This window comes from Xiphophorus couchianus, chromosome 5 (assembly GCF_001444195.1).
Source record: "Xiphophorus couchianus chromosome 5, X_couchianus-1.0, whole genome shotgun sequence".
Taxonomy (NCBI): Eukaryota; Metazoa; Chordata; class Actinopteri; order Cyprinodontiformes; family Poeciliidae; genus Xiphophorus; species Xiphophorus couchianus.
Window position 1 is genome coordinate 35,347,369 of NC_040232.1, and position 14,564 is coordinate 35,361,932.

The 14,564-nt window shown below is 39.8% G+C and overlaps 1 protein-coding gene across 2 annotated transcripts in view; it reads left to right on the forward strand.

Annotated features, from left to right (window-relative positions):
* Nucleotides 1–14,564, forward strand: part of LOC114145100 (voltage-dependent T-type calcium channel subunit alpha-1I-like) — a 194,018-nt gene that overhangs the window by 29,523 nt on the left and 149,931 nt on the right. The window contains exon 2 of one of the 2 annotated variants that reach the window (XM_028018492.1): nucleotides 12,801–13,203. In XM_028018492.1, the coding sequence (XP_027874293.1) occupies nucleotides 12,815–13,203 (389 nt within the window). In that variant the 5' untranslated portion in view covers nucleotides 12,801–12,814. Of the gene's footprint in view, nucleotides 1–12,800; nucleotides 13,204–14,564 lie in introns of those variants that run through there. The other variant, XM_028018493.1, reaches the window with a different exon arrangement.

Here is a 14,564-nt window from a genome sequence, read left to right on the forward strand (position 1 = left end):
GCTCCATCGAAACCGAAGTGCGAGTGTTTGAACACGCCGGCTGGTGCGAGAAGGATCTTAACACATGCACTTTGTTTGGTTTTATGTGTTGTGGTAACAAAAGGAGAGAGTAACACTTTATCCCGGGAGGTGTGGATAACGCTGGCACGGGCCGTCGACATATTTCTTTGTGTGACTGAGCGCGTTCAGACGGGCCGGACATAAAGAGTTATCGTGCTCTGAGAGAGATCTCTTATATTTCATACTAACTTAGTATGCTTAGTTAGTTGGTAAAAAAAAAAAGGAAAAGAAAAGTAAAATTGTCTAACCATTCTTGAAACTTTCAGGATTTCTTTTTGGTAAATAATTTAGTTTAACTAATTTGGCTTGTGTGTCTCTGTGTTGCCCTGGCATAGACTGGCGGCATGTCGGCCACCTGTTGGCCAACGACCCGGTTCCCCTTTGAACATTAGCAAGTATGTACAATGGCTAATTCAGGTTAGCCTTACGCTATACAGGTAGCTTTCATTATATAACTCTTCCAAGTGCTGGCTTGTTTGTAGCCACTTCCTGTTAGCCACCTCGACTGTTAAGTGAAGTAACACTTGGTTTTTATAAGTGGAAAAAAAGGATTTTTAATGCTCTCCAACAATAAAACTAGCAATGTTAGTCCCAGTTGCTATAGCTTCGTACATACTGTAACTTTAGCTTGATGAAGCTGCAGCTTCACATATTAGTGGGTCGCGGTAATTAATAAAGCTCCATCTGTTCTCAAAGACATTACCAGTGAAAATTATGCGATGAATAACTCAGCAGACCAACTTGTTCAGCTGCAACGGACTGCGATGACGCTGCAAAACGTTTTCTTTTTTCACTTGCATGGCATGCTGCCATCACTTTCCTCATATTGGAATATAAATCCAGAATAATAATTTACAGTACAACTAATGTATTGCAATTATTTGTTTATTTTTATTTCTAAAAAAGGCAATTACATTTACACACACACATATATATACAGTATATTTGTGTGTATATTTGTATTTAAGTACAGGTTTTATATATATATATATATATATATATATATATATATATATAAGTGTGCTGTATTTAAGTATGTTGTTGTACTGGTGCTGAGCTATCAAATTTTGTAAGTCAGTACATTTATATCTGTTTAAAAAAAACAAACAAAAAAAGTTTTCAGTCATTTCAGCACTGATTTTCTGTATCGCATCCATATTGGTCGATACTAAACCTCTGATATCGATATTGGTATCGGAAGTGAAAAAAGTGAATTGGTGCATCTCTATGCTCTTCATAAGTAAATACCCATAGTTTTAACTATATTTATCATTGCAATCATCGGCTCACTTTGCCTCTCCAACACATGTAAATGAATTTTATTTTTACAAATTTGTCCAGGTGCATCACATTTTTGTCAGCGAAATCAAATTGTTTATTTCTGCCAAAATAGTTTTTAACATTTTTTCAGAGGGTGGATGCAACGGACCGAAGTCCCAAACAGTGCTAACCCTTGTAACAAAAATATGTAATTTAGGGAGCCGTTCATAAAGATTAAGACGTACACGAGCGCTAAAGCTAGCTGCTCTAGAAACATCCGTTTCAACTCAGTTAAGTAGGAAATTGCAGCACTTTAAACCCTGCTGCGTTAAACCAAAGCATGTCAGGATCCTTTTATTAAGCCAACAGAAAACTGTGCAAACTTGTTAACAAATGACAGTAGCCGTCTTATAAGCAGATGATAAGAAAATAATGAAATAAATAAGTTGAACAAGCGTGGTATTTCTTTGTGCCTCCCCCCGTCATGGCTTCCCTGCGGCATTTCCTTACTGTCTGTCTCTGCCTCTGTCTTCTTCTCACCTCAGTGCTCTGCGAACTCTGAGCTCCCATGGAGTGGGTGTGCTCCACACTTACATAAAACCAGCAGGTTACACAATTTAAATGCTCCCTCTACCCATGTATGTTCCCCTGCATGTGGGCTAGAGGGGCTAAAAGTCTTGACAGAGTCTAATATAAAAGGAAACGACTAATGATATCACTGCATGTGAGTGCGTGGGTTTTTTGTTGCTGTGCAGTGCTGTGTATATTTGTCGTGTGTGTGCATGTGTGTGTGTGTGTGTGTGTAAGCCTAGAGAGAGAGACTTTCCTTCCAGAAAAGAAGCACAGCTCCCATTCATTATGTGTTTATATCCACTTCCACTTTGTTCTCTATATGATATTTAACATTGATGTGGAGTTTTTGATTATCTATATGTGACAATTCAAGGTTCTCACAGCTGACGGGTTGTTTTTTTTCTTTTGCATATTTAGTGGAATAATGTAGAGATTCCCTCTCAGATAGCTTACGCCTTGCACATTGGTAAAGTACTGTTAGTAAAATAATTGTTCACCATCCTTATGAAGATGTTAAGTTATGACAGCATATTATTAGGCCCATTGTAGACAGAGAAAATTAGTATATTTTCACCCCCCAAAAAGCTCTGAGGTTCATCTCAGAAAGGTTTTAGGACAAACAAGAACATTTCGGATCTCCAAAAGCTAAACATTTTTTAGAAGAAGAAAAACCTCGCCTTTTGGGATTAATCTCAAAAGTTTGCTAGAAAACAAGACAAAACAAAACAAAAATCTGAGATTCTCAGAAATATTCTATAAAAAAAACTTGGAATTTTTTTGAGTTATTTTGTTTTAGAAATTTCCAAGATTTTTTTTGTAGTAAATTTTAAAGAAATAAACTTCCAAGTTGTTTTTGTTTTGTTTTAGAAATCTCAAAATATCTGTTCTTTTTGGTGGGAACTTGCTCCATTTTTTATTTTTTATTACCTACAATGGCTCTAATAAACCGTCGTAGTAAGTCGAGAAAGCAAGATGTTTGAAAGCTTGTATAGAAAGCTACAGATGTCTCGATGTCACAAGACCTTTCTTTGATCTCTCTTTACAGGTCTATCACTTCCAACTCTTGGTTCCTTTGTTTTATTTTAAATGACGACATTTAAATGCGACACTTAAGAGACTTTGGAACATCACAGACTTGACGTGGCATTACTTTTTAAAAGATTATTCAGTAATCTGTAGTCGGAATCCTTTTTCGAGGCAACCATGGCTACACTTGCTGTTACATATTATGTTGAGTCGATTGGGTCGGATCAAGAATGGGGAAATAATGCCAACAATAGTTTTCACAGAAGGCTTAACATGTCTGTGAAGGTCTCACAAGTTAATCTGATGTTGACTTGAATGCACGTACATATAAGAGTTTGGAGACAAAAACCTTAGTAGAACGTAATCTTGCTGCAACATTTAAAGTAAGATTTACTTTAATTTCACACTACGCCATGCTGACGCTCTGTCTGCACTCATGAATGTTGCTGACTTTGGATACCGAAGTGGCTACACCTGACAACCCGCCTGATTCTGAGTAACTCACAATCTCTTGAGCATTAAACTTTAACTCCCAGATGCATCAGTTGATCTTAAAATATAGCAAAAATTTCCACTTCACGCAATATTTTGTCAAAAGTAGCCTAGCCCATCGAAGGGCATTTTTAATTCCACACCATTCATTTACCGCTATAAAATACGGGGCGCATAAAGAGTAAAAAAAACAAACACATTTCTTTCCTCATTTTTTCTTTCAGCCTCTTACCTTTTTTTGTGTTATCACTAATAAAACTCCTTTGAAGCTCAGAGATGCGCCATAATGATTTTCTTCCCGTTTCGGTGCTCAGTCAGCGGTTCAGATGCTTAGAGAGTTACAGCGGTCCAGATATCGACAACCCAGCTGTCATCTTTGGTTAGCGAGTGTGTTGGTGGAAGTGTTTTTGTTTGTTGCTCACATTCTAATCTCACACCCTAGCACAACTTTTTTTCTTTTTTTGTCTCTTTCAGTTGCTTCTTCCTCCCCCTTACCCTTGTCATCTGTCTAATCCACCTTAGGTCTCTATTTTTATTTTTTCAAAACACACTTATCTCTGCTTCCCCCCCCCCCCCCCCCCCCTTTGTGTCTGACTCTCTCTTTCTCTCTCTCTCCACTGCCGTACAATGGATGCTGTCGCTTAAGAGTACCATCCTTTCTTATCGTCTCTCTGCGGTGTCTCACACATCTTCCAAATAAAACACACACGGGAATCCAAGAGTATAGACCTATATATCCCGGCTTCTTGTGCAACACATGCTCACTCGCACAGAACTCAAGGGTGCTCCTGTGTAATTCCAGTGATGAGTTCTTTTGCCTCGGGGCTGATCTTTCTCGCGGGGTATCTGTCAAATCAACCACCCCACGCACCCGCCCCGTCTTTTCTCCCATACATCATCCCTGTGCTCATGTCTCCCTCCACCCTCCGCTCCCTTTCCGTCTCTCATATGCATACAAATTTCATCTTGTTTTATTATATCCATCTGATTCCCACAGCCTCTCCTGCTCCTAACCGCCAAACGCCGTTCTCCTAATGTTTCACCGTTTCAGGCCGTCTTCCACTGTGGAACGTAGTTTCCTTCCATCATACACACTCGGCGGGTGTGTGTGTGTGTCCGTCCGTCCGCGTTCAGCCACGGGGGGGAGGGAATTCATCAGCGTGTTTGTAGAAGGGGGTGAGCAGCTTCCTCCCTTTTTTGAAATCAAAAGCCCGTCGATTCCACTAACGAATGTGTGCCAGGACAGAAAATAAGCAACGGCAGTCCTGATGGGGGTGGTGACTCACTGATGGGATTTATTACGGGAGTAGAAGGCTTTTAGACGTTTTTGAATATAAAAGATTGTGCGAGAAACGGCTATGCCTGATGATCAGCAATTAGTTTAGTGCCGTTTCTGCAGGTCGTTCTGCCGACAAACACATCAGATTTGACTGATGCGGCTCGACTCGACGGGATGCATAAAGAGCGACGCACGCTGGTTAAAACTCAAAGCTCAAGGTACCGCTCATTATGTCAGGGGACTTTTGATTGAAAGTCAGCAGCAATAATTTATGCTGCGCTCGGGATTTGAGCGTCGGGGTCGTCGGGTTTACATGCAAAGACTACGGTGCATCTTCGAACGTCTTAAGTCTCGTGGCGCGTTTTCACAGACTTACCCAGACGCTGGAGTTGGAAAAGTCTGAACTTTTGCATCTGTACAGAGAGCGTCAACCAACCAGAGAGCCTGCGCCATGTGACATGGTGGTCTGTCCTGGGTGTCCTTGCCAGAAGATGCAGGAAGGTGGTCAAAGTGGGCTCGGGTCAGATCAAATTTATGCTGAAAGCGAACCACTGAACATGGAGTGTTCAAACTCGCCAAACTCAGAAAGACTCTGAAGTATCTGGTGAATTCAAACACAGTACAGAGGTACCAGACGACATGGACTGGTATAAATGGGTAGGGTTTATGGTAGGGGTCAGGGCTGGGCTGTAGAAAAATGCACCATGAGTACCTTTTAATGCATCTGTATTTTTTCACATAACCTCTCAAAAAGGTTGTTGAAATAAATAGAACATCTTGAGAAACATAGTTCATAACAAACCTTTTTGAAGGTGCAAGACGAAATGTTGTAAAAGAAAGACACAATAAATAAATAAAAAACCCAAAACTATATATATAAATAAAACATTAAACTTTACCCATGATGCACTACAAATTCCCAAACTTCTGGTCAATCACTGTGATAGGCTGCTTCCAGTAAACATGAGGTGTGTGTATGTCCACTCCTCCAAATACTTCCTCCTCATGCGCGTGTCAATAATTTTATTTATCTTAGGAAGTGAGAGACTGATATACGGTCACTTCCTGTATCTCTCTGGGCCGTAGATAGACTGATTGTGTTAGCAGCAGAGGGCTACAGCTGCATCGCAATCTATTTTTACCAGCCATAGATCCTAGTGGTCTGATACTGTCAGAGTCTCACATCCAGACTAATGGAGGACAGGCTTAGAAAAACACAGCAGTTATTCACTCACACAGTAAAAAAAAAAACAAAAAAAAACTTGTGGGTATACAGAGTCAGAAAGAAGCTAGTACATATTGAATTTAATCAAAAGATTGATTATTAATCTCTACACAGCAATTATTTTGTTGCATTGTGAATGAAGAAAAGGAACCCAATAAGTGAAAAAATTAAAAGGCATTTAAATAATAATTAAAAAAAACCATCCAGAATGCGATCGAATTGAAGATGTATCGTACATGTAGCATTGACATTTCCACAAAGCTGAATGCTCTTAGGAACTAGCTTACATCGACGGCTGGTATTGATGTTTACACCAGGAATCACAGCAGCACTGAATTTAATCCGGCGGGGAAGATGCATTTTTTCAAAAATCCTTATTTATTTTTTTTAGAAAAAGAGCTGCAAAGAAATTCTCTTGAAAAACCCGATGTGACAACATGAACCGTCGTGCAGCTCCGTTTAAAGTTTGATCGAAAGCTTTGAGTCGGAGGCCAAAGAAACCGGAATAGCTTCTCCGATCGACTTCTGACAGCGAAAAGAAGATTCATAGACCCCAGTTGGTATTTTAAGTTTTCATCGTTTTGCTGACTTAACATCAGAACTTCAGTTTCAATGTACTGTTGCAATCCCTTGATGTTTGGACAATTAGCTTCAGTGATTTTCAGTCTTGATCATTTCTTAATTGTTTTTCTGCTGTCTTGTTTTTTAGTTTACTCCTTCGTTTTACTTCAGTTGTTTTCATTGTTTGAGTTTAGATCTTTTTCTAGTAGATTAGTATTTCCACCGTTCTTCTCCATGCTATCCCAGCTGCTCATCATTTCCTCATTTATCCCTACCTGCACCTTCCCCAACTGCATCCATTCATCTGTAATTAGCTCTTCTGGTCTTTCTGTGATTTCTCGTCAGTATATGTAAGCTCCCTGGTTTCATTGTTCTCCACTGGTTCCTTCTTTTGCACCTCAGTTTTCCTCCAGGTCATCCTGTTCACCCATAGCCTCACGGTTTTGCAGGTCTGCTTTCTGGTCCGCAGACTTAAATACAGTTGGTTAAGCAAAATATGAAAGCATTTGAAAATGTAGACTAACACTGATCAATACCTGTTGTGATGGTGCAGTGAGAGGGTGGAGAAGGAGTTAGCAGCAGGTGGTTAGCCACACTAACCTGATTCAGCAGAACGCACGATTCCACACTTTGACTTTATTTAACTTTGTCCATGTAAAGCCAGATCTCTTAACTTATTATCTTCTTATACATGAGAAAAGTAACAAAAGTTGCACCGCTCTGCTCCTTAGCAGATGTCTCTCCACTCTACAACATGGAAGCGAGTTCTTACTCTGTACAGGATTACAACAAAAGAAAATGGAACAGGTTCCCCCCAGTGGTGATACCTAGTCGTCTCTAGGAACCAAGCAGTATAATTACTGTAGACCGTGTTTCCATTAACCATAAAACTGCACGATTCGAAATTACAAAAATAAATTTCCTTTATGTGAACACGCAAATTAAAAAAAAACTCATGTTTTTTGATAGCTTTTGCGTTGGGATGAGGGCAGGATTTTTTTTTTTTAGCTGTATTAAAATGCACTTCACAAAACTGCAATGGAAACTTTTTTTTTTTTGCATCACAAGAGATCAACAGCCGGAAGTTACTACTGGTGGAAACGACAAAGAAGTCGACAGGAAGAGGATGATGTATATTTTTCTTTTCCCGGCGACGTGCAGCTGGCTCCACCAGAGCTCTCAGAGCATCACATGAAAAGTTGTGTGTCATTTTGAACGTGTTGAACCCACAGCTCTTCTGTTAAATCACCGAATACAATTTCCCTCATACGTAGCCGCTCCCAACCAAAAGGGGCTTGTTGCTTCAACGCCTCCATGATAGCTGATAGATGATGAAAGCTAGCGTCAATTATTATTTCTCCTATCACTGTTCACATCTGTCTCTGCCATTATTTTTAATGACTTATCGCGTGTATTTTATTTTAATTTTGTGTTCAATGGACACACCGGAATTGCAAAGTTGTGTTTTTTCGACATTACCAGAATATGGACAAAAATTTGCACAAATTTGTAACGGCAACTTAGCTAGTGAGTCATTGTGCCGTTTAGCAGGATACCTAGTTAAATCACTAGATTTAGACTTGTAAAATCACTTAAATACAACCTAGAATGACGCCCCCATTTAACACTATAGTCCAAAACAGACCAAATATTAGGTCTGTTTTGGACTATAGTGTTTAAACACAACCTAGAATGACCCATTTAAAGAAATTCAAGAACAGATGAGAATCAGTTTATCTGTATATTTACAAAGCAAAGAAGAAACTATTTAAAAAAAACAAACATCTTAGGCACTGAGTCGGGGCTTTCTCGCATCAGTAAATGTCAGTGTTCATAATTCAACAAAGTGACAGTGATTAGGGGAAAAAAATGACCTCAATGGGAGAGTTCCAAGTCACAAACCACTACTGGTCAAAAGAAAACACAAACACCAAGCCCTGTGTGCCAAAGTCATTGTGAAGATTACAATATTTTTATGGGAAGACATAAAGCCGCTTTCGAACCAGGACGATTTGCTGAAATGGATAGAATCTTGATTCTTCACATCAAACGCTGAAGCAGAATATCAAACCACATCAAGATTTAAAAGACTATGAAGAAATTCTTTTTTTTTTTTTTTGGACCACAAGTGACTTAAAATTAGAATTTCAAAAGAACTCCGACATCCGTTCATTTTTATTCTGTGTGAACTGACCTTTGTACCAGCTCTGGTGAAGTGCAAAGCTTGACAACATTCATTCATTCATTCGAAGTGCACCTGGATGAGTCCCAGCGCCATTTTTCTTTTAGAGAAATGTTTTTCAGGTATATAACAAAGACTAAACGGAGACATTGAAGCAGGATTTTGTCAAGAATAAATTAGCTTGCACTCTATTTAGGAAATTTATGGTAACGTTTACACAAGCAAGACATAGTTCAGTAAATTCTGACCTAAAGTGCTTCCTCGTTAAATATATTTTGGACCTGAATAAACATAACCCGGCAACAATAAATGTTTGTGTAAGATGGAAATGTAATTTGATTCCCGTACCTCCAAATCGACTCTTCAGGGAAGAAGAAATTACTTAACTCCCCTCAGTTGTCTCCCTCAATCCTCTTGTATATTCCTAGCAAATAAAAATTTCTTCTCAAATTAATTTCCTCCACAACCTCATTGCCCTTGTTCATTGTCTCCACCAGGTTAGCTTTCCAATCAGCTAAAGGCTAACTCTGTTAGCCGTCATCTTTGGAGCACAATGGGTATTTCCTCTGCTTATGGAAGAGCAGATCACCGTAAGGAGGTGTCAGCTTCAATTACATTCACACACACACACACACACACACACACACACACACACACACACACACACACACACACACACATGACTGAAACAGAGCATGGAAGAAATAATAAAAATGTAATCTTAATTTAATAAAGTTCACTTTATTTCTACATTATTAACTATCTGTAGATAAGAAATAATAATAGATCATTAAAATGATATTTTGGTATCAGATTAACCCATTTTTGTAAATGCTGGCCATCTTTTTTTTGTTATTTTGACAATTATTTTCACAAGTGTCCGAAGGCCGTCTTGTGAGGTTTTCTAACATTAAAATTGCTCAAGCTATGCAAACATTAAACCTCAGTAGGATCAATTCTTGTTAATGCTTCTTTTTTTTTAAACAACTGTCATGTTTTAGCTTTCCAATTTCAATTTCAATTTGAAGAGTCGTACATGGGGCAAGTTATTGCATATACTTGCATTTAATTGTTTTAGCAGATGAACAGGGCGCTACCAGGCAACAGGAAGTATAATGCATTGATGAACCAGACCTGTGGAGGTTAATGAGTCCATTCCAGATATTTTCACTAGTTTTACTTTGGTATACCTTCACAAGAGGGAGCGACGCTTTTGAGGTGTTCCGTAAAAATATATCCTCTCTGAATAACTCAAATCTGTTTTAAAATGTTGTATGAGTTTTACAGGTTTAAGATCAAGTCGTAACATTTGATTCATAAATGTCACAAAACAAAAAATGTCAACATTAAACGCTGCTGAAGGAGGAAAAGCAGCGTGCCAATTTCCATGTCAGCATTGTCTAAAGATGCATAAAGAAATCCAGTAAAAAACAGAAGTGACAAAAATAGACAAATTCAGTAACTTTGTTTCCATTAACCATAACTGTGCAGTTTGACATTTCGATAATAAATTAGCTTAATTTAAAAATGAATAAATACAAATCTTGTTTTTTGGTTCATTATTTTATAATGTATTCAGTTTTACTTGATCAAGTGTTATTTTAAAGAAAAAAAAATGGCTTTGCAATCTGGCATGCTTATTTATTTATTTTTAGTCCGTTAAATCTGCAGTGGATGAGGTGGTGTAAAAGGTAGCACCACCTCATCCATCGCGGCTAGAATGAGGTGGTTTGTTTGGCCGTATCAAAATGTGTTTGTTTTGCAAAATTGCGATTAGAACATTTTATTTACGTCACATGATCAACAAGCGGAAGTTGCCGTTGACACAAACCACAAAGAAAGCGTTAAGAAGTAGCTGGAGGATCTACAAATTGTGTTTTTTTATTTAATGTAAATGCTGCCTTTGCACAATTGTGTGTGTGTTGTTTTTTTTTTTTTTTTTCAACATTAGGAGAACGTTGATAACATCTTGCTCACATTTGGAATGGAAACGAAGCTGGCGGCCGTGTGTTAGTCAGACTTAGCAAACAGACGCAGACAGACTTGCTCGTATTTAAATTTACGAAGGCAAAATCTCACCGGCATGAACGCACACAAGCCACTTGTAGCTGCATTAAACCCCGCCAACGTCTCAGCAACACCTACAGAGTTGGCACACACACACACACACACAGGTTCATCATGCACACGGAGCATTCCTCGTGCCAACAACCAAGTCTGAATGTTTTGTAAAGCATCACTAGAGCTCTAAGCGCTGGCACCGACTGTCTGAATAGGGCGAATCCACACAAAGCCAACGTGGCTAATCGGAACTGCAGCAGGTGTAAAACACCTGCTGCAGTCCAGATTGCAGAGAAGTGTAGCAATCCTTTATTCCCTTAACTGCGTCTGCAGCCAAACGCCTCTTGTTGCTCAGCAGCGTTTCTCTTGCCTGGGTCTGACGGGGAGCCCAGCTAATTGCTGTTTATGGTTTGAAGTCAAAGTTTGAAGCAGAGGAAGAGAAACTGAGACTGGAGATGCTGGGTGGTTAGCTGACGGAGCTTTTAGATGAATAAATCTGCCGTTAGTCGTCTCCGCTAACTGTTTGGCAACTGTATCTGGATGAAAAGAAAAAACTATTTGTTCCTTTTGGGCATGAATAATTAGTTGGGTCAATCTTTATACGGTACAAACGCTGTGTGAAGCAGGAGTTTCTCATTTTGTGGAAAACGATTAAAATCGCCTTTTGTTTTTTAGAACTTAATACAGAAAACATTAGGAGACCTCTTGCTTTCTTTAAGGTTTCTGTGAAAAGTTGAACTTCTTGAATGGTGAGATTTACAAGCATGAATATCTGAAGCTCATTTGGGTCACTCAAGTGTGACTCAAATTCGCTTTTTTTTGCCCACATGCGACCCATATCTGACTGTTTTTTCTGAACAACCTGATTCTGATCTTTTCACCCCCCCCCCCATAAAAAAAAAAAAAAAAATCCAGTTTTTGCCACTTCCATGTGGTACTGTTTCGGACGTGTATCAGGTTGTTTTCAAAGCCTCTGAACTCTGAACGATCGCGTCGTATTTTATCCAACTTTTACGCCATCGACTTGAGACACGCGTCTCAAGTTTACACCAGAAAAAGCCAAACGCGGTAAATTTGAATGCAAGCAAAGGCTGAAAATTCAGATTATGAGTTTATGAAAGAGGTTTGTGTCATTGAAGCGCTTCAAACCGCGGTCCCACAACTCTTAACTTTGAGTGATGCGTCCAGACTTCGCAAAAAGTTGCAGTCAGTTCTCCGCAAAAAGGCCGCTGCTTTTAGCTGTGCTTTCTTTTCATTAGTTTCCTCTGAGGTGTTATGATTTTTTTGATGATGCAGTCTGCTCCCAATGCTGGATAAACTTTAAAATGAATCCATAAATGGCTCCATGCCTAAACATTCCATCGGTTTGTGACGTCTACATTCCTCTTCTTTGCATGAGGACCTGCTGTGTGGATGTAGCCAGAGATTTTCCGGAGAACATTGAGAGCTTTTGCAGAAGCAACGTTTTCTGAAAATGTGCAGTTCAAGGGTGAAATACAAGGAAGGAGTTGTAGGTTAGCATTTATCTTGAGGATGTTGCTCATTTCACCATATAGCAGGTAAATAATGTCAGATGAAGATTTCTGCATTCGCATAAGACCGAAGAAACATCTGTGTGTTATCAGCACACACTGCCTCTCTATCTCTCTCTGTCACTTCAAGTAAATGCTGCTGCTTCATTTGCACACCGTCTCTCCAGCCAGTCTCCCAGAATTTTATTTATTTATTTATTTATTTTGCCTCAGGGCTAGGTGTAGAAATCTCCACCATTGCAGAACAAATCCGGCTGACATTTGTGGTCTCGCTCACCGTCCAACCCAAGCACATCTCTACAGGATTTCAGGCCTTGCGGTGTCGGTGTGGAAACGGTTCGTGTCATGTGTCATGTCCAGCACTGCAGCGATCTGCGGGGCTTCCACCAACTATATATATAATATGCAGGTCTTACTACCTACGTTGTTGTCGTTTCTCATTTATGTTTTTTTTGGTTTTTTTTCCCATTGTCCACAAGCTCCTCTTGTGCGCCGCCTCTAAAATAAAAGTGTTGTTTAAAAGTTTGCTCTCCGTCTCTCTCGCCCAAGACTCTTAGGTTGCCATGAGTGAGGAGGAGGAGGGCCCTGGTGTTGCAGCATCAGCATCCACGCAGTCAGCAGCGACAGCCGCCGGGACCGCACCAGCCGCAACCAAAGGCGGAGATGGCGTCGTTTCGTCCTCGCCCCCCCGCGGGCCCTCTCCTCGCTACCCCGTCTATCCCGAGGAAAAAGAGGCAGAAGCGGAAGAGGAGGGCGTCGTTCAGGAAGAGAGGCTCGAAGAAGAAGAAAAGGAGCTGAAGGTGGTGGAGGAGCGCGACGACGACTCCGACGGCGGCAGCAGCGACACCAGTGTGCTGGTCGTGCCCCATCCTGAGCTGGTTCCTGTGGTCTTCTTCTGTCTGAAGCAGACAACCTGCCCACGCAGTCTGTGCATCCGCATGGTCTGCAGCCCATATCCTTTAATCTGAGAGTGGGAAGTCTGGAAAAAAAAATCTCATCTCATCATATCAATCAATCAATCAATCAGTCAAATTTTATTTGTATAGCACATTTCAGCAGCAAGGCATTTCAAAGTGCTTTACATCATATCAAACACAGAAACACAATGCAACATAGAATCAACAATCAAAACACAGCATTAAGTCAAGTTCCATCAATAAATTTGTAATTGATTACGTTTCAAATACAATTCTAAACAGGTGGGTTTTTAGTCTAGATTTAAAGAAAGTCAGTGTTTCAGCTGTTTTACAGTTTTCTGGAAGTTTGTTCCAAATTTGTGGTGCATAGATGCTGAAAGCTGCTTCTCCTCGTTTGGTTCTGGTTCTGGGGATGCAGAGCAGATACATATCTGTATTCGTCATGTTTTACTCAGTCAGTACTTATTAATTTCCCTTCATCCTCTTTAGTCAGTAAAATGCAGAGAATCACATTACGCCTCTATCAACAAAACCAGTGTTATGTTGATAGAAAAGGCAAAAACATCAGCCTTTTCTTTTGTATTTCAGCCTTACTGAATGAAGAGAATTTTTTGAAAAAAAATAAATAATAATAATAATTTCTAAGTCTGACCAAACATTCTCAGTGAGATTTAGGTATATACTTTTCCAACAGGTTTGGTCAAAATTTTTCCATTGTAGCTCTGACCGCATGTTTTAGGAAACCTTCCCCCCAGCCTGGAGTCTCTTGCAGGTTTTCTTCCCCGTGTTTAGCTCCGAACTCCAGTTTCTTGACATCAACAACTTTAACTTGTAGAATAATTTCTTCTCCAAACACGGCGTGGCAATTACATCCAGACTTGACCTCATCGGACCAAACCTTATCCGACTCGTAGGTCACTTTTGTCGCTTTTGTTTTGTGCACAGAGGCGATTGCAGATGAGCATTTTATGTATTGCTTTTATTGGAAAAGTGTGCCTTGTGTTTCTACGTCTTTCTGAAGATCTTCCTTGTTGTTTAACGGATCTCGGACAGATTGGTTTCATGTCACGTTGACTGCTGTGTCAGACTGAAGATGACCTCTAATGTGGCTGGTTTATGGTGAAAAGATGTCCAAAGTATGACTCCGATTGCATTCACTGGAAGATTCAGAGCTTAAGAGATCTTTGACTGTCCCTCGATGGGGAAAAATCAGGGAATTCATGCATCGTTTTCATTCCGTATCAAAATAGTGCAACTCTTTATTTGGACCTGCCGGATTAAACCTCAGACTGAACAGAAATGTGTGTTTGGAACGTGGCGAAGTGGTTGTGAATACGTCTGCAAGTCCCTGCTAGAGGTGAATTGGATGCATTTTTATTTATTTATTTTTTTAGAT